The 16,536-nt window shown below is 43.6% G+C and overlaps 1 protein-coding gene across 1 annotated transcript; it reads right to left on the bottom strand.

Moving 5' to 3' along the window:
• Nucleotides 1-8,299: 8,299 nt before the first annotated feature.
• Nucleotides 8,300-15,687, bottom strand: LOC131293908 (dynein axonemal assembly factor 1 homolog). The gene is made up of 13 exons (XM_058321958.1): nt 15,647-15,687; nt 15,481-15,572; nt 15,278-15,417; nt 15,102-15,189; nt 14,880-15,022; nt 14,717-14,815; nt 14,588-14,652; nt 14,440-14,525; nt 14,338-14,381; nt 13,755-14,264; nt 11,506-13,399; nt 8,437-9,654; nt 8,300-8,355 (listed from the first exon to the last, which is right to left on the bottom strand). Exons 1-13 carry the CDS (start codon nt 15,685-15,687, stop codon nt 8,300-8,302), a joined length of 4,476 nt encoding a protein of 1,491 aa, XP_058177941.1.
• Between the last annotated feature and the right edge of the window lie 849 nt (nt 15,688-16,536).

The following is a 16,536-nucleotide window of genomic DNA, read 5'->3' as shown; positions in this document are numbered from 1 at the left end:
CATCCACGGTTGTTCGTAACAACCGATGGTGCTCAAGACGAAGGATTCAATTGGGGGGTAACGATGGTGGTGCGGATCTTAAATGATGTGTACGATGGTGTGGCCAGTACAGCTGTATGTGAGACTGTTCAAAACTCTGGATGCGAAACAGTAGATACCAGAAAGAAGCAGAAAAATATCGCGAATCAAATGCTGTGAGCATGCAAACACAGTGCGTTGCAAGGAACGGCAAAAAAACTTTCATTTTCTTTTGGTTAAAAATTGTAAGAGAACAGATTTATCGGTGTTTTAGGAAAACATTTCCTAGCTTAGGGCTCACACCAAATATTTGGAGGCGCATCCTTAGAGAAGAAAAATGCATGGCAACAGTCAACGGATGTACAAGTTCGAGGCCGTTCAAAATTTGATAAAACTGTGTTTCATAATGTATTTCATATACATATTTTTCAAAATCCTGTTAGCTATTTTCCGGTAAAAAAACTATAATGATCTAGTCTCGATTCTTCCCGGGGAAGATTTCACTTTCGTTTTACTCGCACCGCACTGTAGCCGCACACATCATCCGGCTCAGGAAACGGGAAGCCAAATGGAGTAAAAACAAAAAATGGGGGAAAATACTCAAAACAATCGAGACCTCACACACTCGCGCACTGCTTCTCGTGGTGCACATAAGATACACAGAGTTTCCATCACGCTCTCACCTGTTCCGCGAAGAGCACTGACGTTCTCTTTTACTCTTGCTGATTCGACACGTGTTGCCCGAGTGTTGGTGAACGTGATCTTCTCCGACTAGTAGCAACAAAAAAATAAATAAATAAATAACAAGGCGGTACGCGAAACGCAAAATTAGACAAGAACAAGATGAGAAGAATTAGCAATGGAACAAAAAAAACACCGCTTGCTGTTGTATAGATGGTTATTCGCAGAATTAGAGAAGAGGAATGGGAGGGGATTTAAAGAAATGAAAACTAAAACTAAGAAAAGGAGATTTTGCACACTGTTGGAATGAAGAAATTCGCAGTTTTGGTACTACGCCTATTTGGCAACGTTGAAAGTGATCCACCTGATTTGTCGGGCGTGTGGTAATAAGTGATATAAATGTGTGTACTATTTTTAACACATATTTTTTCTTCAAAAGATTAGCATCATTCATCTAATTACGTTACCCTTCGTATCCGTAACATCATGTACCGGTGTGTGGGTTACAACGGGTGGCCAAAAGGGATTTTGCATATCAACACCGATCAATCTGTCATTAAATGTTTTCTCTTCCTAGAATGACAATTACTCCAATTTTTGTGTATCTAACAATATAAGCGGGATTAAGTAGTGGCCGAATTTTTATGCAGCACATATAACAGCATCTATACGCCATGTGACTCTGAGGCGACTCTGATGAATAACTCTGAGGTTATGGTATGGATCATCACAGAAACTGGTACTAGACGCAAATTTAAAAAAAAAAAGAAAGAAACTGATTTAATTCATCAATATCTATAGTGAAAACATTTAAAAAACACAAAACGTAGGTACGTAAACTTGTGCACAACTAAAAAAAATGCACGCGCGTACGAAGCGAAAGGGAAAGCATCATATTCCGATTGTGATTTCTTCCCCCCTTTCACCATTTAGGGTGCCTGATATCTATATCATGTGAGCACATGCCCCTTTAATATGGAAGATAACTGTCCCAGTTCAGTGGTTTGCTCTTCACATTTGTCTATCACAATTACTAAAACTAATTTTCCAGCATATTTACGAGACGTTAAAAAGGTATCGAGGGGTTAAAGAACTGTATTTTCAAATACATGTATGAACGTGCATTTATTTCATTTTTAGATTCGCATTCGATTTTGATCTTTTTCATGTTTTTACAAAATAACTTTTATAAAGTTAATAAATGTGTAGGAATTATGGGCAAATAATAGTTGTCACGTGTTTTTTTATGTGAAGAACAAGCCTGAATGCAATTACTGCAAGCTTAAATATCGATAACTAGTTATTAAACCTCATTAAGAAATTCTCTAATATAATAATAACTTATCGTTTTGCTAATCGGTTAAACTAGACAAGATGGGCAGTATAAACCATAGCGTTTGACTGAAGAAATGAGTATGAAACGGGTACACGCCCGCAGCGAGCGCATCGAACATAATAAGCATAACCATAATCCTTAATTTAAAGAAACATTCAATTCAAACGATTCACACAACGGCATTGTACCACCAATAGCATACTTTTACACGCTTTCCAGACTGCACCGTCGCATAACGCGACGTCGCCTGACAGGCGCTGAACTCCATGCAAAAAAAACATAGTGCAAGGTTTTTTTTATATGGAGTTCAGCTCCTGTCAGGCGACGTCGCGCTGTAGTGTGGACCCCGAGTTAGGTATATCCTCTCACGAAGTGTAGCTACGACAGTGATTACGGCTTCTTCTTCTTCTTCAATGGCCCGCTCGCAGTTGAGCACGTCGTGCTGACATGGCCTGGTCACCAATCGTTCTCCAGGTAGCTCGGTCCATGGCTGCAGCCCTCCAACCCCGGTCGCATCCGATGTCTCGCAGGTTCTGCTCCACTTGGTCCATCCACCGAGCTCGCTGAGCTCCTCGTCGTCTCGTGCCGGGCGGGTCGCTGGTGAGCACCTTCTTGGTGGGGCATGAGTCCGGCATCCTCATGACATGCCCCAACCAACGAATCCTGCCGGCCTTCGCCACCGTCAGGATGTCCGGCTCGCCATACAGCTCAGCTAACTCGTGGTTCATCCTTCTCCTCCACACGCCCTGCTCACACACACCGCCAAAGATAGACCGGAGCACGCGCCTCTCGAAGACTGCGAGGGCGTTGGCGTCCTCCGTGAGCAGAGTCCAGGATTCGTGCCCATAAAGGACGACCGGTCTAATCAGCGTGCGGTATATGGCACATTTCGTGTGTGGGAGAAGCCATCTGGACCGCAGGAGTTTGTGGAGTCCATAGTAGGCACGATTTCCCTGAACAATGCGCCTCCGGATTTCGCAGCTCACGTTGTTGTCCGGAGTTACGACAGTGACGAGGTAGCAAAACTCCTCTACTACCTCAAGTTCGTCGCCGTCCACTGATACACTGCTCCCCAGCCTGGCTCTGTCACTGTCAGAGCCTCCGACGAGCAGGTACTTTGTTTTCGTCGCATTGATCATTAGTCCAATCCTTGCGGCCTCGCGTTTCAGTCGGGTGTACGCCTCGCACACCGTCCTAGTGTTCCGCCCGATGATGTCGATGTCATCCGCGAAGCCGAGGAATTGGAGAGAGCGGGTGAAAATCGTGCCACGGATGTCGAAGCCCGCGCTCCTCATGACACCTTCCAGAGCGATGTTGAATAGAAGGCAGGAGAGTCCATCACCTTGCCTCAGACCCCGGTGAGATTCGAACGGATCCGACAGCATGTTCGAAATCCTCACCTTACACAGCACCCCCTCCATTGTGGCCTCTAGCAGTCGAACCAACTTCTCGGGGAAGCTGTACTGCCGCATGGTCTTCCATAGCTCCTTCCTATCTATGGTATCGTAGGCCGCCTTGAAGTCGATGAAGAGGTGGTGCGTCGGGATCTGGTGCTCCCGGCACTTCTGGAGGATCTGCCGTAGAGTGAAGATGTGGTCGGTGGTGGATTTGCCTCCAACAAACCCAGCCCACGACTGGATTGCGTATCACGTTGGAAGGGCTTAGAAGCCAGAACTTTTTTGCACTATATTTTTATTGTCATTTTGAAACTTTTTCTTCCTGCCGATGTTTATGAACATTTTTTATCATTATCATTACAGAGTGCAGTTGCTATATGTTCATCTAATGAGTATGCACATTTTCTCGATTTGGCAAATTCGCTTCTTTTGCACTTCGTTGACTGTTACGGACATACATATGGAAATGAGTTCATAGGAAGTAATGTTCACAATTTAAGTCATTTGGTAGACGACGTAAAACGCTTTGGCATATTGTCTAATTTTAGTGCATATCCTTTCGAAAGTAAATTGTATCAGATTAAAAATTTAATTCGATCTGGATATAAACCGTTAGCACAAATAGCTAAACGCATCAACGAAATCTATGAATTCGGTGAACAAAAATTCCCTACACAATCTTCAAATCCACAATTGATACAGCCAATTGTGAAAAAAAGTAATATCGCTAGCAATTCAACTGATATTAATATCGCCAAATATGTATGCGTCGAGTTTGAGGATTATTGTTTGAAAAATGATAGCAAAAATAAGTGCTTCTTAACTAAAGAAAATGAAATAGTAGAAATGAAATATGGTTTAGAGTCCAATGATACTATTTCGATTCACGGACCAGTCAACGATCAGAGGTTATTTTTCGAAAAACCAATAAGATCCTCCTATTTAAACATTTTTGTTTCATCTTTGACACGAAATTCGCAAAATGCTCGAAATTCGTCTTGATTTCATTTAAACATTTACAAATTTTAATTCCGCAAGCATAGAACTGTTCAACGACCTTTTTAAACGGAGAGTCGTGATTGGTCGCCCCGAACCGGTCAAAACCGGTTCTCCGAAACGGTTCTTCCACCAGATGACGCCAGTGAGGCCACCAGATGGCGCCAGGAGTATTTACGGCATAACCGGTTCGCTGGAACAGACCCCGGTGATTTACGATTTGTGACCTTATTATGACCTTGAAGAACCGTTTCCGGGATCTGTTCCCAGCGAACCGGTTATGCCGTAAATACTCCTGGCGCCATCTGGTGAGCGCTGCTACGTACTACTCCAAGAGTGAATTTAGGGTGAAGAGGATTGCGGTTGTTGCTACGCTGCATGCATTTAGGCGCTTGAGACACTGTTTAAGACGTTCATCGAACGTCTCCTACGAATCCTACGAATGAAAGAAATGAAACCTCGGTTAAAGATTGAAACCTTGATCCATAAAAGAAACGAAAAGCAGTTCAGTTCTCTTATAAAAGGGAATATGTTATACATTTTTGAAATCGTAAGATAACAACATTATATGTTTAACAAAACGGTTAATTAGTCTTGTAATTGAATTATTAGCAAGTGCTATTTAAATGCAAATTCTGAACAGCTTCTGCAGTTTTTTAGTTCATTAATTCATAGAATATTTCCAAAATAAACTAAAATTGATCCCACCTTTGTTTTAAGTTATCTACATGGTTTTGTACAATAGTCCAACTTATGCCTAGAAAAAAACTTCATGAGGAAAACCTACATAGATTTTGAGATTCTTTCCCTAATTTTTCCGTTAAACTTCCCAACCATTTTTCAACTATATTTTTTATACATGTAGTAATTCAAGTAGAAAAGAACACCAACAAACGATTCGAATTTTGTAATAATTTATTAGCATATAAACTTAACATATAAAACTCTTGTAAATAGTGAAACTGGTTTATTATATATATCCTTCAGATTGACTGGTTGCTCAAAGACTAACTGATATGTTCGGGGTGTGCTTCTTTTATAGACAGCTTTCCAGACTGCTTTGATATCACCCCCTCTCAATCCGACATTCCTATTTTTCCTTTTTGTCGGATTGCATTCCTTCATTTTAAAAGCGATTCATAAGTTTTTCAATGTTCGCTTCTTGCGACAACTTCAAAATTCCTTTGTCACGATTATATTCAATACGCATTCCAAGAAAATGTTTCAGCTCTCCACAGTCTTTCATTTCAAAAACTGTTGCCAATTTTCTTTTAATTTCTGTCACAGAGTGAAGGTTTCGTCCAGCTATCAAAAGATCATCCGCGTACAAGATGATGTATACTTCATCTCCAGGCTGATAACGCACATATAGACAATAGTCTCTCTTTTTTAATTCCTGGAACATTCATTATAGATGAGTCTCTGGCAGAATATACCTTGAAATCTGAGAAATGGCCAGGTACTTGGCGCTTCCTGTCACTGCGCCTTAGCTGGTTACCGTTTTCTAATTCCATCTCATGTTCTTCCGATGAACAACATTCTTCGACACCATCCAAATTTACATTTACCACTTCTTCATCCGGTATTGGTTCAACAACTGCAACGACTTCCCCCTCTTGCTTCGATGATTGTAAGTTTGATTCCGTCAAACATTCCGCAAGCAAATCTGCTGTATTAATAAACACTTTTCTTTCTTGCTTGTCGAAGCTATGAACTGCCTTGTTTTTGTTCGTGTCTATACTGTACGGAAAACAAGATTCGTCGAACCTTACATCTCGAGCGATGACTATTTTTCTTTTTCGACGATTCCAAAGGCGGTATCCATTAGGAGCGTAACCAATCATTATAACTTCCTCACTTTTGTCGTCCAATTTTTTTCGCAATTGAGTAGGAATCCACGCATACGCCTTACATCCAAAAATCCGTAGTTTTGATAAGTTTGGTTTTTCTCCAAACCAACATTCCGCCGGCGTTTTTTCTCCCGGAATTGCTACCGTTTCACTGCGGTTTATTAAATACACCGCTGTGGTAGCTGCTTCATACCACATCGATTTCGGCATCGAAGCATCTATCAACATAGTTCTTACTTTTTCCATCAATGTACGGTTAAAACGCTCAGCCACTCCATTCTGCTGAGGTGTATATGCAACTGTAGACTCAACTTGTATACCTTTTTGCCTATAAAATTCTCGTTGCGCAATCGAGCCATATTCACGACCTTGATCCACAGTCAGCTTTGATATTTTTGATCCAAATTGTGCGGTAACAAGTGCTTCATACTCCTTGAACTTTTCAAATACTTCCGACTTGTTCTTTAATGGATAGATCATCGCGAAGTGTGTTTTGTCATCAATGAACGACACGTAGTACCTAGTCCCATCCCATGCTGGTGGATTGATAGGTCCGCACACATCTGAATGAATTCGTTCCAGAATTCGATTTGCTCTCGGTCGTGTTCCATGGAAATTTTCGCGGCACTGCTTACCCTTTGCACAAGCGTCGCAAAATTCGCTTCTTCCTGGTTCGAACTTCACTCCTAACGCCAAATTCTTGCGCATAATTTTGTTCATTCCATCTTGGCTTAGATGCCCTAGACGACGATGCCATACGTTATTTTCTAGTTTGTTACACATGTTGGCAGTATGTCTGTCCACTCCGAGTACGAGTTCATACATGTTTCCTTTCACTGGCGCTGTAGCGATAATTTCATTATTCATTTTGATCACTGCTTGCTTCTTTCGGAACAAAACTTCTGCTCCTCCATCCGTTAACTTTTTTACGGATATCAAATTGTCGCGAAGGTCTTTTACATATAAAACATCACGAAAGTTCAGTGGTACACCTTTGTTGCTAATGCCGTTAATTTCGCCAATTTCATGTGCTATTATATCAGTATCATCTTTTGCCACACTCAAAGATACTGGCGACGACAACTTCTTTACCAAGTCGAAAAATATTTTTCGATTTACCAAATGGTCACTCGCTCCGGAGTCCAATTTGAATTTGATGAAATTGTTTCCGTTCGTCTTAGTAGGCAAATCTTTTGCTAGCATGAAGCTGCAACCTTTATACCGAGTAGCAACATGACTTTCTCTCTTTCGGCAGTCCTTCTTCATGTGTCCTACCTGACCACAATTGTGGCATTTTCCGTTAAATTTTCCAGCACGTTTGCTTCTAAACGATTTGTTCCCGGCAAACGCCATTGGTTTAACCTCATCTATACCGTTCTGACGATCCAAACGTTTATTTTCTTCAGCCAGCAGGCGTTGTTTCACAATTTCCAAGTTTAGATCCTCTTCTTTAATGTTTTCAAGGGCCGTAACCAGAGGATCATATGAGTCCGGCAGACTCAAAAAGAGCTGGGACACCAGATCGCTTTCTTCCATGTTCCCACCGGTCATTTTCAGTTGCCTTACCAGGTCGTCAAAGGCCAACAAATGACTTCTCATTGACGATTCCTCTTTCATCCGCAGACGCCCAAGTTGTTTCCGCAACAGCGTCTGACTGGCCACAGATTTTCTAGCGAAGGTTTCGCTTAATCTTGCCCACATATCCTTAGCGGTTCTCTGATCCTGGACCACTTCTAGGACTTCATCTGCTAGGAATCCGACGATATAATTTTTTGCTCTGCGATCCGCTTCCGTGAACAATTTTGCACTAGCCGCCTCTGATGGCACATCTTCGTTGAGCGTTTGCAACACACCAGCCGCATCCAAGAACATCTTTACACGGAAACTCCAGTTTCCGTACCCGGGACCACCAGAATATTGTGGAATCCCGTACGCAGCTTCCTTCGGGGTGCCCATAACCTCTTTTATAGACAGCTTTCCAGACTGCTTTGATATCAAAAACTTATTTTCCTCACGCCGTATCAGTATTCCACCGTAACGCATTTGGTTTTGAGGTATTCATTTAAAGCTTCTTTCCCTGTGGAGAACAAAAGAAAAACCAAAAAGAAACCAATGAACATTCTACGGTCGGTTCTTTCCCGCAGTCAATAGCACTTACCTAAATCCTTTCCAAATCCACTCTGCTTGAATCCACCGAACGGTGCGGCAACGTCCGTCTTGTTGTACGTATTGATAAACACTGTCCCCGCTACGACCTTCTCGGCAAACAGGAGTGCCTTCTGGATGTCCTTGGTGAACACACCGCTAGCCAGCCCGTACTCGGTGTTGTTGGCGCGGGCAACGAGTGCCTCAAAGTCGCTGCTGTGGAACTTGGAGATGACCATGATTGGTCCGAACGACTCCTCCTGTGCGATGTGCATATGATCCTCGACGTCGGTGAACACGGTCGGCTCGAAGAAGAGTCCCTTGAGGTGAGGTACCCGCTTACCGCCACACACCAGGGTGGCACCTTCCTTCACTCCCACGGTGCAGTACTCCTGAAGCTTTTGCAGGTGGGCCAGATGGTTCTGGGGACCATGCGCCGTGGCACGGTCCAGTGGATCACCGATCTTCATCGTGCGGATACCCTTCACCACCTTTCGCACGAACTCATCATGCACACGATCCTCCACGAAAAGGCGACCGGCGGCGATGCAGTTTTCGCCCTTGTTGAAGAACACCGCCGACATGCCGAGCCGGACCGCCTCCTCGAGGTCGCAGTCGGCGAAGATGACCAGCGGCGACTTGCCACCGAGCTCCATCGAGCACTTTTTAATGTTCGACTCAGCGCACGACGCCATGATGCGCTTGCCGATCGGTGTTGAGCCGGTGAAGCCGAGCTTGCGCACCAGCGGATGGTCGGCCAACGCTTGGCCGGCCAGGGAACCGGTCCCGGTGACGACGTTGATGACGCCGGGCGGGAACCCGGCCCGAACCGTCAGCTCGGCAAACTTGAGCGCCGTCAGTGGACACACCTGGGCCGGCTTGATGACGACCGTGTTGCCGGCCGCAATGCACGCCGCCATCTTCCACGAGAGCATCATGAGCGGATAGTTCCAGGGTGTGATGAGCGCGCATACACCGATCGGTTCCCGTTTGGTAAACGTCAGTACGTGGTTTGGCCGGGCCGGGCTAACCGGGATGGTGGTGCCCTCGATCTTATCCGCCCAGCCGGCATAGTAGCGCCACGCATCGATCGACATACCAACGTGGGTCTTCAGTGCGAGTGTATAGACAGCTCCTGAGTCAATCGATTCGATCGTCGCTAGTTCCTCTTTGTGTTGTTCCATCAGCTCGGCCAACCGGAACATCATCTGACCCAGTGGCGGATCAAGCCCTTCGGAGGCCCTGAGCGGAATTGTAGTAGAGGCCCTTCAAATAATAACTCATTGTAAAAGTTCAGACTATCGAGTCACATACCCACTTCATCGATAACGATAACAAATTATGAATTAAATTTTGAGATAACACGATAAGCATTTCATTTTTCAAAAAAATGTGTACATTGATTTGATTCATGTTGCAGTTTCATGTTCTTTCTATCATCAGGGGACATATTCCGTATAATATTTTAAAAGTTTTCGAAACTGACTCGTATTCCTTAGCCTTTTGTAATGTTTGAAATTTTACATTATCACAAATGAAATAGAATGCATTAATTATGAATTTGTCTTTGATTGAAAATTTGTGTTCACTGTTTCGTGTCGCTTACGGACACAATTTTCTTCTGAAAGAACTGAACTGAAAGATAACTCGTTAGTTGTTATTTCTACATTACTATTTATTATTAATTTGTTAGCTGTTATTTGCAAAATCTGCGCGAAAACGCTGGATGAATGTTGCTAACGATTGCAACAGCACTGATCCTTGCAATAGTGCACATTCAACTGTGTGAAGTGACTTGCTTGTAGCATTTATTTTCTGAAGCGTGTTCCAAGTTACGGTTATTAAAACCACCTCATATTTACTCATTTGTTGGACAAGCGCGTTTGTTTCATCTATTGTTATTGCTTTTTCATCTTTATCGTTACAAATTTCTTGCAATGCATTTTTGATTTCTCCAAAGCCGGTTTTTAAGTCTAAAACCGCGTCGACTCTAGCTGACCACAAAGTCAGAGAGCACCTTTTTAAAAACTGTTATTGAATGATTGTTTTCCTTTTTCACTCACTTCTTTTCACTTCAAAATTTTTCAAAACTCAAGTATTTACCAGCCATATTTGATGCAAAGTCAAATGGCTCTCCTCTACAGTTTGCAATGTCCATAACTATTGTTATTTAACCCTTCTTGTTTTAAGCAAGACGAATTTAAAAATTTAATAGTACTGAATAACATATTTGATTTAGCACTTCTCTCGAATAATTGTGTTCCTTTCCCCTTTCTTTGATTAACTTTGTATCATTAGTTTGGGTTATACTAAACCTTTTGTACAAGGTACATATAGATGTGATGTGTTCTTTTGATGCGTGGATACTAATTAACACATTTGGGAGTTTCCAAAAATAATAGCCAAGTGCTTTCTTCTGATTCTCCGTTGTTTTTTTCGGTAAAAATGTCCTGTATTGAACTTTATGCAGTAAACGTCATCCTCATCTTTATAAAGCGGTTTTTGAACTTTCGATAATGCCATAATCTGCAGGCTTTTTTCATTACGTGGCAAATGAAAACGTCGGAAAAGATTAGTTTTGGGATAGTTGAAACAATTATTTTAGTTTCCTGTTGGCTCTCAGACATGGTAGTTGTTTCTGGCTCCGGGATCTCCGGTGCTCTAAAGACGGCTGAAGAGTCTGCATTTTTGTTGTCAACCACGTTCAAACTGTTTTAAATGTTCTTTAATTTTTTCCAAAGCAATTTCTTGAGAATGAAAAAATTCTTCTTCTTTCTTAATTTTCAATTTACTGCTCCACTTTCAAACCGCTTCATTTTAGTCGCTTGCTTTGCATGATTATGTAGTCGTTAATAAACTTGTATGTCGCTAATACTTACCTAACTGATCATAGTAATATGGTAATTTCTAGCAAAAATTGCAAGAACTCTTCGCTTCTATCAGTTGTTTGCACACGAGCTTGGTTAACTCTCATTTATGTAGTATGTTTAATGGGGTTCCATGACTGGCGAGGCCCCCCTGACCGGCGAGGCCCCTGGCGGCCGCCAACTCCGCCAATAGGTTAATCCGCCACTGATCTGACCCCGTTCACGAGCCGACACATTCGTCCACACGGTCCTGAAAGCCTCATCGGCACTCTTTACCGCCTCGTCGACGTCACCCTTTGAAGCGGCCGCTACCGCGCAAATAGCCTGTTCCGTCGTGGGATTTATAATTGGAAGTGTTTTACCACCCTCGGCATCGATGAACCGGCCACTCACAAACATCTGCGTGGGCACGACAATTTCCCTTCGGTTCGCCTTAAGCACCACGTGTCGGAAGTCATATCCAATGTTTGCACCAACTCCAACCGAATCGTTTCCACTGCGCAACCGAAGCACCACTTCCTGCATGAACTCACCGTACGTCGGAGCCATGAAAAGGGTTTCGTTGCTAATCGGCACCTCGAGGGTGTCCTTTACCTCCTCCACCAGGCGCACGACATCCATGGAGCCAGCGCCGCACGCAAAGAAGTCCGTCTCCGGCTCGATCTCCACCTTGAGGATCGCCTTCCAAATGCCCCGCAGGATGGCGTCCGATTCGAGCTCCTTCTCGGTCAGCTCGAGCAGTGCGGCCGGCTTGGCGTTCGCCTGCTCAAACCACTGGCTAGCCTGGATCACCTTATTGCCCCGCTTGAGGCGCTTCACCTTCACCAAGCGTCCATCGGTGCCGGTGATAAAGATTCCTTCTTCAATTTCAATGCGAGAACCGGGTTCAATCCCATCACCTTGCTCGTCGTGTTCAAACAGTGCAGGATCAAATGAAGCCCCACTTGATTCCCCGGATGACATGGGTTGATCGTTTCCGGTACCGACTTCAACGGCTTCGACGATCCGCTCGATGGTGCTTTGCTGAGGGACTTTATCCATCGCGTCGTTGAATTCGTCCTCATCATCTCTATCCACTTCCTCCTCAATGGTCTGTATCATGTTGTCGACCCTCTTCAACTTCTCACTGATTTGGCCGTAGTCATCCATAATGTTCGCCAGCTGGACGTGGATGCTGTCGATTTGTGCATTGTACTTATCCTTGTGCGCCGTAACTCGATCGATCAATGTCTGCAACTTTGCCGGACCTTCGCGGAAAACATCCAAGCGGTACTCGTTTAAGTTGTGCGGCTTACCCCCGATCGAAATCGTCGGACTCTCGATGTCCATATCGACTGCTGCGTGACCCTTCAGTAGCCGTTCGAAGACGCTCTCCTTGGCCAAGCTTGCACTGGCCTCCGCCCGTTCCTGGCGCACTTGTTCAATTTTACTCGCACTCGACTGGCGCTCCATCGACTTCAGAACGCCATCGTAGATGAGTGGTTCCGTCCGCTGCGATTTGGCCGTCTGCGGACGCACCAGCTTGTGCCGGTTCTTCACGACACACTTCGGGTCGCGCGTGTCCACCGAGCGGAAGAACCGTTTGTACTCGTCGATAAACTCCGTGATCGTATTCTGCCGATCCAGCTTGCTACCGAGTGCCCCCGTTTCATCATCCGACTCCGAGCTGCTGCTAGTCGACGACGGGTCGGTGCGAACAAGGGACGCCAACTTGCGGTGCTTCCTGGGGACAATCTTGTCGAACATGTCCTCGCTGTCGGAGGTGTCCGAACGGGAACTGTACGCCACGCTGCTGTTGCGAATGCAGCTGTCACAATCCGTGACGAGTGTGGGATCCGAGTTGGAATCCGACCCGGTGACGTAATCAACGGAAGCGACGGAAGGCTTCCGCTCTCCCTCGCATACATCATCATCCTTGGAGGTTCGAGGAATCTCTTTCCCGTCACTGCACGACGGTTGCATGGTGATTGAAATTTCCTTCGAATGTATTACGACGTTAAGTGTTTCCTCTTTTTCGGCCGAAGCTATTTTACTTTCTTTTTCATTTTCAATCTGCATCGCATTGAATGACTCTTGTGTTGTTACTATGAGTTCATCCACCGTCTTACACTGTTTTCAGGGCCAGTTCGTTCGCATCAAGCTGCTCTTTGCCAGTAGTAGGCAGTGAATTGCACGCGCAAGGTTTTTGTTTGGCATCGTTAGGAACCAGTTTGGGTTTGTTAAGTTTAACTTTGCCGTTATCGGTAGCAACATTGGCGCGACGAGAAAAGATCGCGTTGTTGTCGCGCCAATGTTGCTACCGATAACGGCAAAGTTAAACTTAACAAGCCCAAAGTGCTTCCTAACAAAACCAAATAAAAGCCGTGAGCGTGCAATTGACTGCCTACTACCAACAAAGAGCAGCTTGATGCCGACGAATTGGCCCTGAAAACAGTGTAAGATCGGTTTCAGATTCTGTTCGTGCCAGAGGTGCATCGAGGTTTTCACCATCTCTTATATCATCCTCAAACGCCTTCACCATGTTCTCGCTTGTACCAGAATGTTCTTCTTTCTCTGGCTCGTTTGCAACTGCTGGAGATATGGCATGTGTTTCCTCCAAAGCCTTCTTTTCTAATGTCATCTCGTTTATGGTTGGTGTCGAGTCGTCCTGATATTGTTCATTCGAATCTTTCCTAGCTGTTAGCAGGTGGTATTCTTCGTTGCTTATTTCTTCGACAAGCGATCTTTTCATATTATCCTTGTTATTGACTGCCGCATCTAGGCTTGGCTTGTCTTTTCCATCAACACCACTCCACTGACCGTAAGATGTTGAAGGCGAAGGAGATGTTTGTCCATCTGGAAGCTGATTGAACAAGGCTTCCGTTTCTTTCCACGCTTCCAAATTGGATAACTCCTGCATATCCTGTAATTCTGCCTTTGTGTTGGACGATTCATTTTTCTCTACATCTGCTTCCTCGTCGCTGCTCGTTTTAAGCTGTTATTAAGAAGATATTGTGCTGTTAGTTTTGGAAAACATTTTGATTATTTTACAGTTGTCTATACATTACCAATTCTGGTTCGCCATCCCCTCGATGACGGAGACGTAATGTAGCTAAAATTTAGAGAAATGTTGTATTAAAAAGATTTAAGGATTAGTTGAGGTAACGAACCATTAATGTTCCGTCTCATTTTACGCTGCTCTTCTTTCTTCCATCGTTGATGCTCTTTAAGCTCTTCTTGGTATCCACCACGTTTCCTGGAAAACAAGAAGTATTATACAATTTCTTTTCTACAATCACCCAAAATGTTGTACATTACCATGCTTCAGCACATGCTCTGTCTTTATCGAAAACTGGACGGGAGTTGAGGTATGTGAGTGTTTTCTGTAAAATATTTAATTAATATTAACAATGGCACACCGAGAAGGACTCTCAGTTTAGAACTCACACACTCCAGTATTAATGTTTTGCGATAGGAAGGTATTTCATTGACCACCGGATTCCCCGTCAGTGTTAGCACGCGCAGCCCTTTCATAGCTCCAAGAACCTGAATGGGATCGAAAATGGATATAGACATACAGACAGCTAAGCCTGGACTAGACCGATCTTACCTTTACGATAGCAATATCTTCGATGCGATTGTGTGAAATGTCGAGGACGGAAACAAAATCACACTTTCGAAGATCCTCCACACTCTCGATCGATTTTAAATAATTGTGTGACATGTTTAGTGTGTTCAAGACGGGCAAAATGTCTGCCATACAAAATTTAAATTGTTACGTTTAGTTAGGGTCTCATATAACCTTTGCTTGTTTTCTAGCATTACTATTTACCGATGCCACAGTTTTCTACCTTTGTTATGTGGTTATGCGAAAGGTTCAGAGTATCCAGCTGTTTGCAATGTTCGAGGTTTTCTATTTTCTGCAGTTTAGAACATAGAATGCGGATCAAACAGAATGCTCTCGAAAGTTGATATGAAACATAAAAATCAATACATATCGGTACTGACCTTGATGAGGTTGTTGTGCAAGTACAGACAGCGCAATAGGGGTTGGTGTTTCAGATCGGAAATGCTGGAAATGGCGTTGCATTCAAGCCAGAGACATTTCAATCCAACGTACTCCTCCAGGCAGTCGATCTCATTGTATCCTATTGGAGGATAAACATGTTTATAGAAAGGGATCGCTCAATCATCACGATCAAATTTCTCACCTGAATAGTGTAGATACAGAACTTCGTTCAAGTGTGGCGTAAGATAGAGTTTATTCTTACGACACGATGCCTGAATAGTTTTCTTGGTCATTCTTTGGGTGTGGAAAAAAGGTAATGATTATTTGTTCACCAACAATTTGCCATCTAAACTGGATAAACTACTCACTTTTTGGGCCCGAAATCATTTTCTACCTCTTCGTGCACCATCGTGATGAGTTTAACTTGGAAGAAAAATTGAACCTGCCACCTGTTCGGAAAAACTACACTTGTGTGGAAGAATATAAACACGACTTGCTCGATCGGTGGTTAAACTGCAACACCCTTTATTCCAGTTCTTTGCTTACTTATATACACGAGAACTAGTTCTTTCGATGAACGTTGCTATTCGTTACTTCTTAATACTCCTCCTCAACGTTCATTTAAATTCAACATTTGCACCATCTTTGAATGCTTTACATTTCCTAACGGTTTCGTCAATATGTCTGCTCTCATCATTTCCGATGGACAATATTTCAGTTCAATGATTTTCTTTTCACAAAGGTCTTTTATAAAATGTTCCTTTGTATCAATATGTTTCGATCGTCTACCAGATCTTCCTGTCTTAGCGAAAGTTAAACATGCCTGATTATCGCCATATATAGTTATTGGTTTCGTTAAATTTTCTCCTAAGTCAGATAAGAGTTTTCTGAACCACACTAATTCTTGGCATGTCTCGCCCAAAGCTATGTACTCAGCTTCCATTGATGAGAGGCTTACTGAAGTCTGTTTATGGCTCGCCCAAGAAACAGCTCCTCCTGCGACAAAAATCACGTATCCAGTAGTCGATTTTCTAGTGGTCCTATCTTCAGCCCAATCTGAATCGGTATAGGCTTGCACATCCTTTTGGGGATCACCTCCTAATTTCAGTTGCAAATGTCTACTTTTAATCAAATACCTTACTATTCGCTTCGCGGCAACGTAATCTTTCATAGTTGGGTTGCTCATTTTTCGTCCTAGTATGGCAACGCTGGCTGCTATGTCTGGTCTGGCACAGAGGGCAATGTACATTAAACTCCC

This window comes from Anopheles ziemanni, chromosome 2 (genome assembly GCF_943734765.1).
Source record: "Anopheles ziemanni chromosome 2, idAnoZiCoDA_A2_x.2, whole genome shotgun sequence".
NCBI lineage: Eukaryota > Metazoa > Arthropoda > Insecta > Diptera > Culicidae > Anopheles > Anopheles ziemanni.
Note: the sequence above shows the minus strand (reverse complement) of the source record. Positions and strands in the feature narration are given on the sequence as shown.

Excerpts from the sequence above, each read along its gene's own strand:
- LOC131293908 (XM_058321958.1), bottom strand. The coding sequence starts at position 15,687 with ATGGTGCACGAAGAGGTAGAAAATGATTTCGGGCCCAAAAA. Across the intron at positions 14,382-14,439 it reads AATGAGACGGAACATTAATG|CTACATTACGTCTCCGTCAT; the intron begins GTTCGTTACCTC and ends TCTAAATTTTAG. Across the intron at positions 14,265-14,337 it reads GGGATGGCGAACCAGAATTG|CTTAAAACGAGCAGCGACGA; the intron begins GTAATGTATAGA and ends TCTTAATAACAG.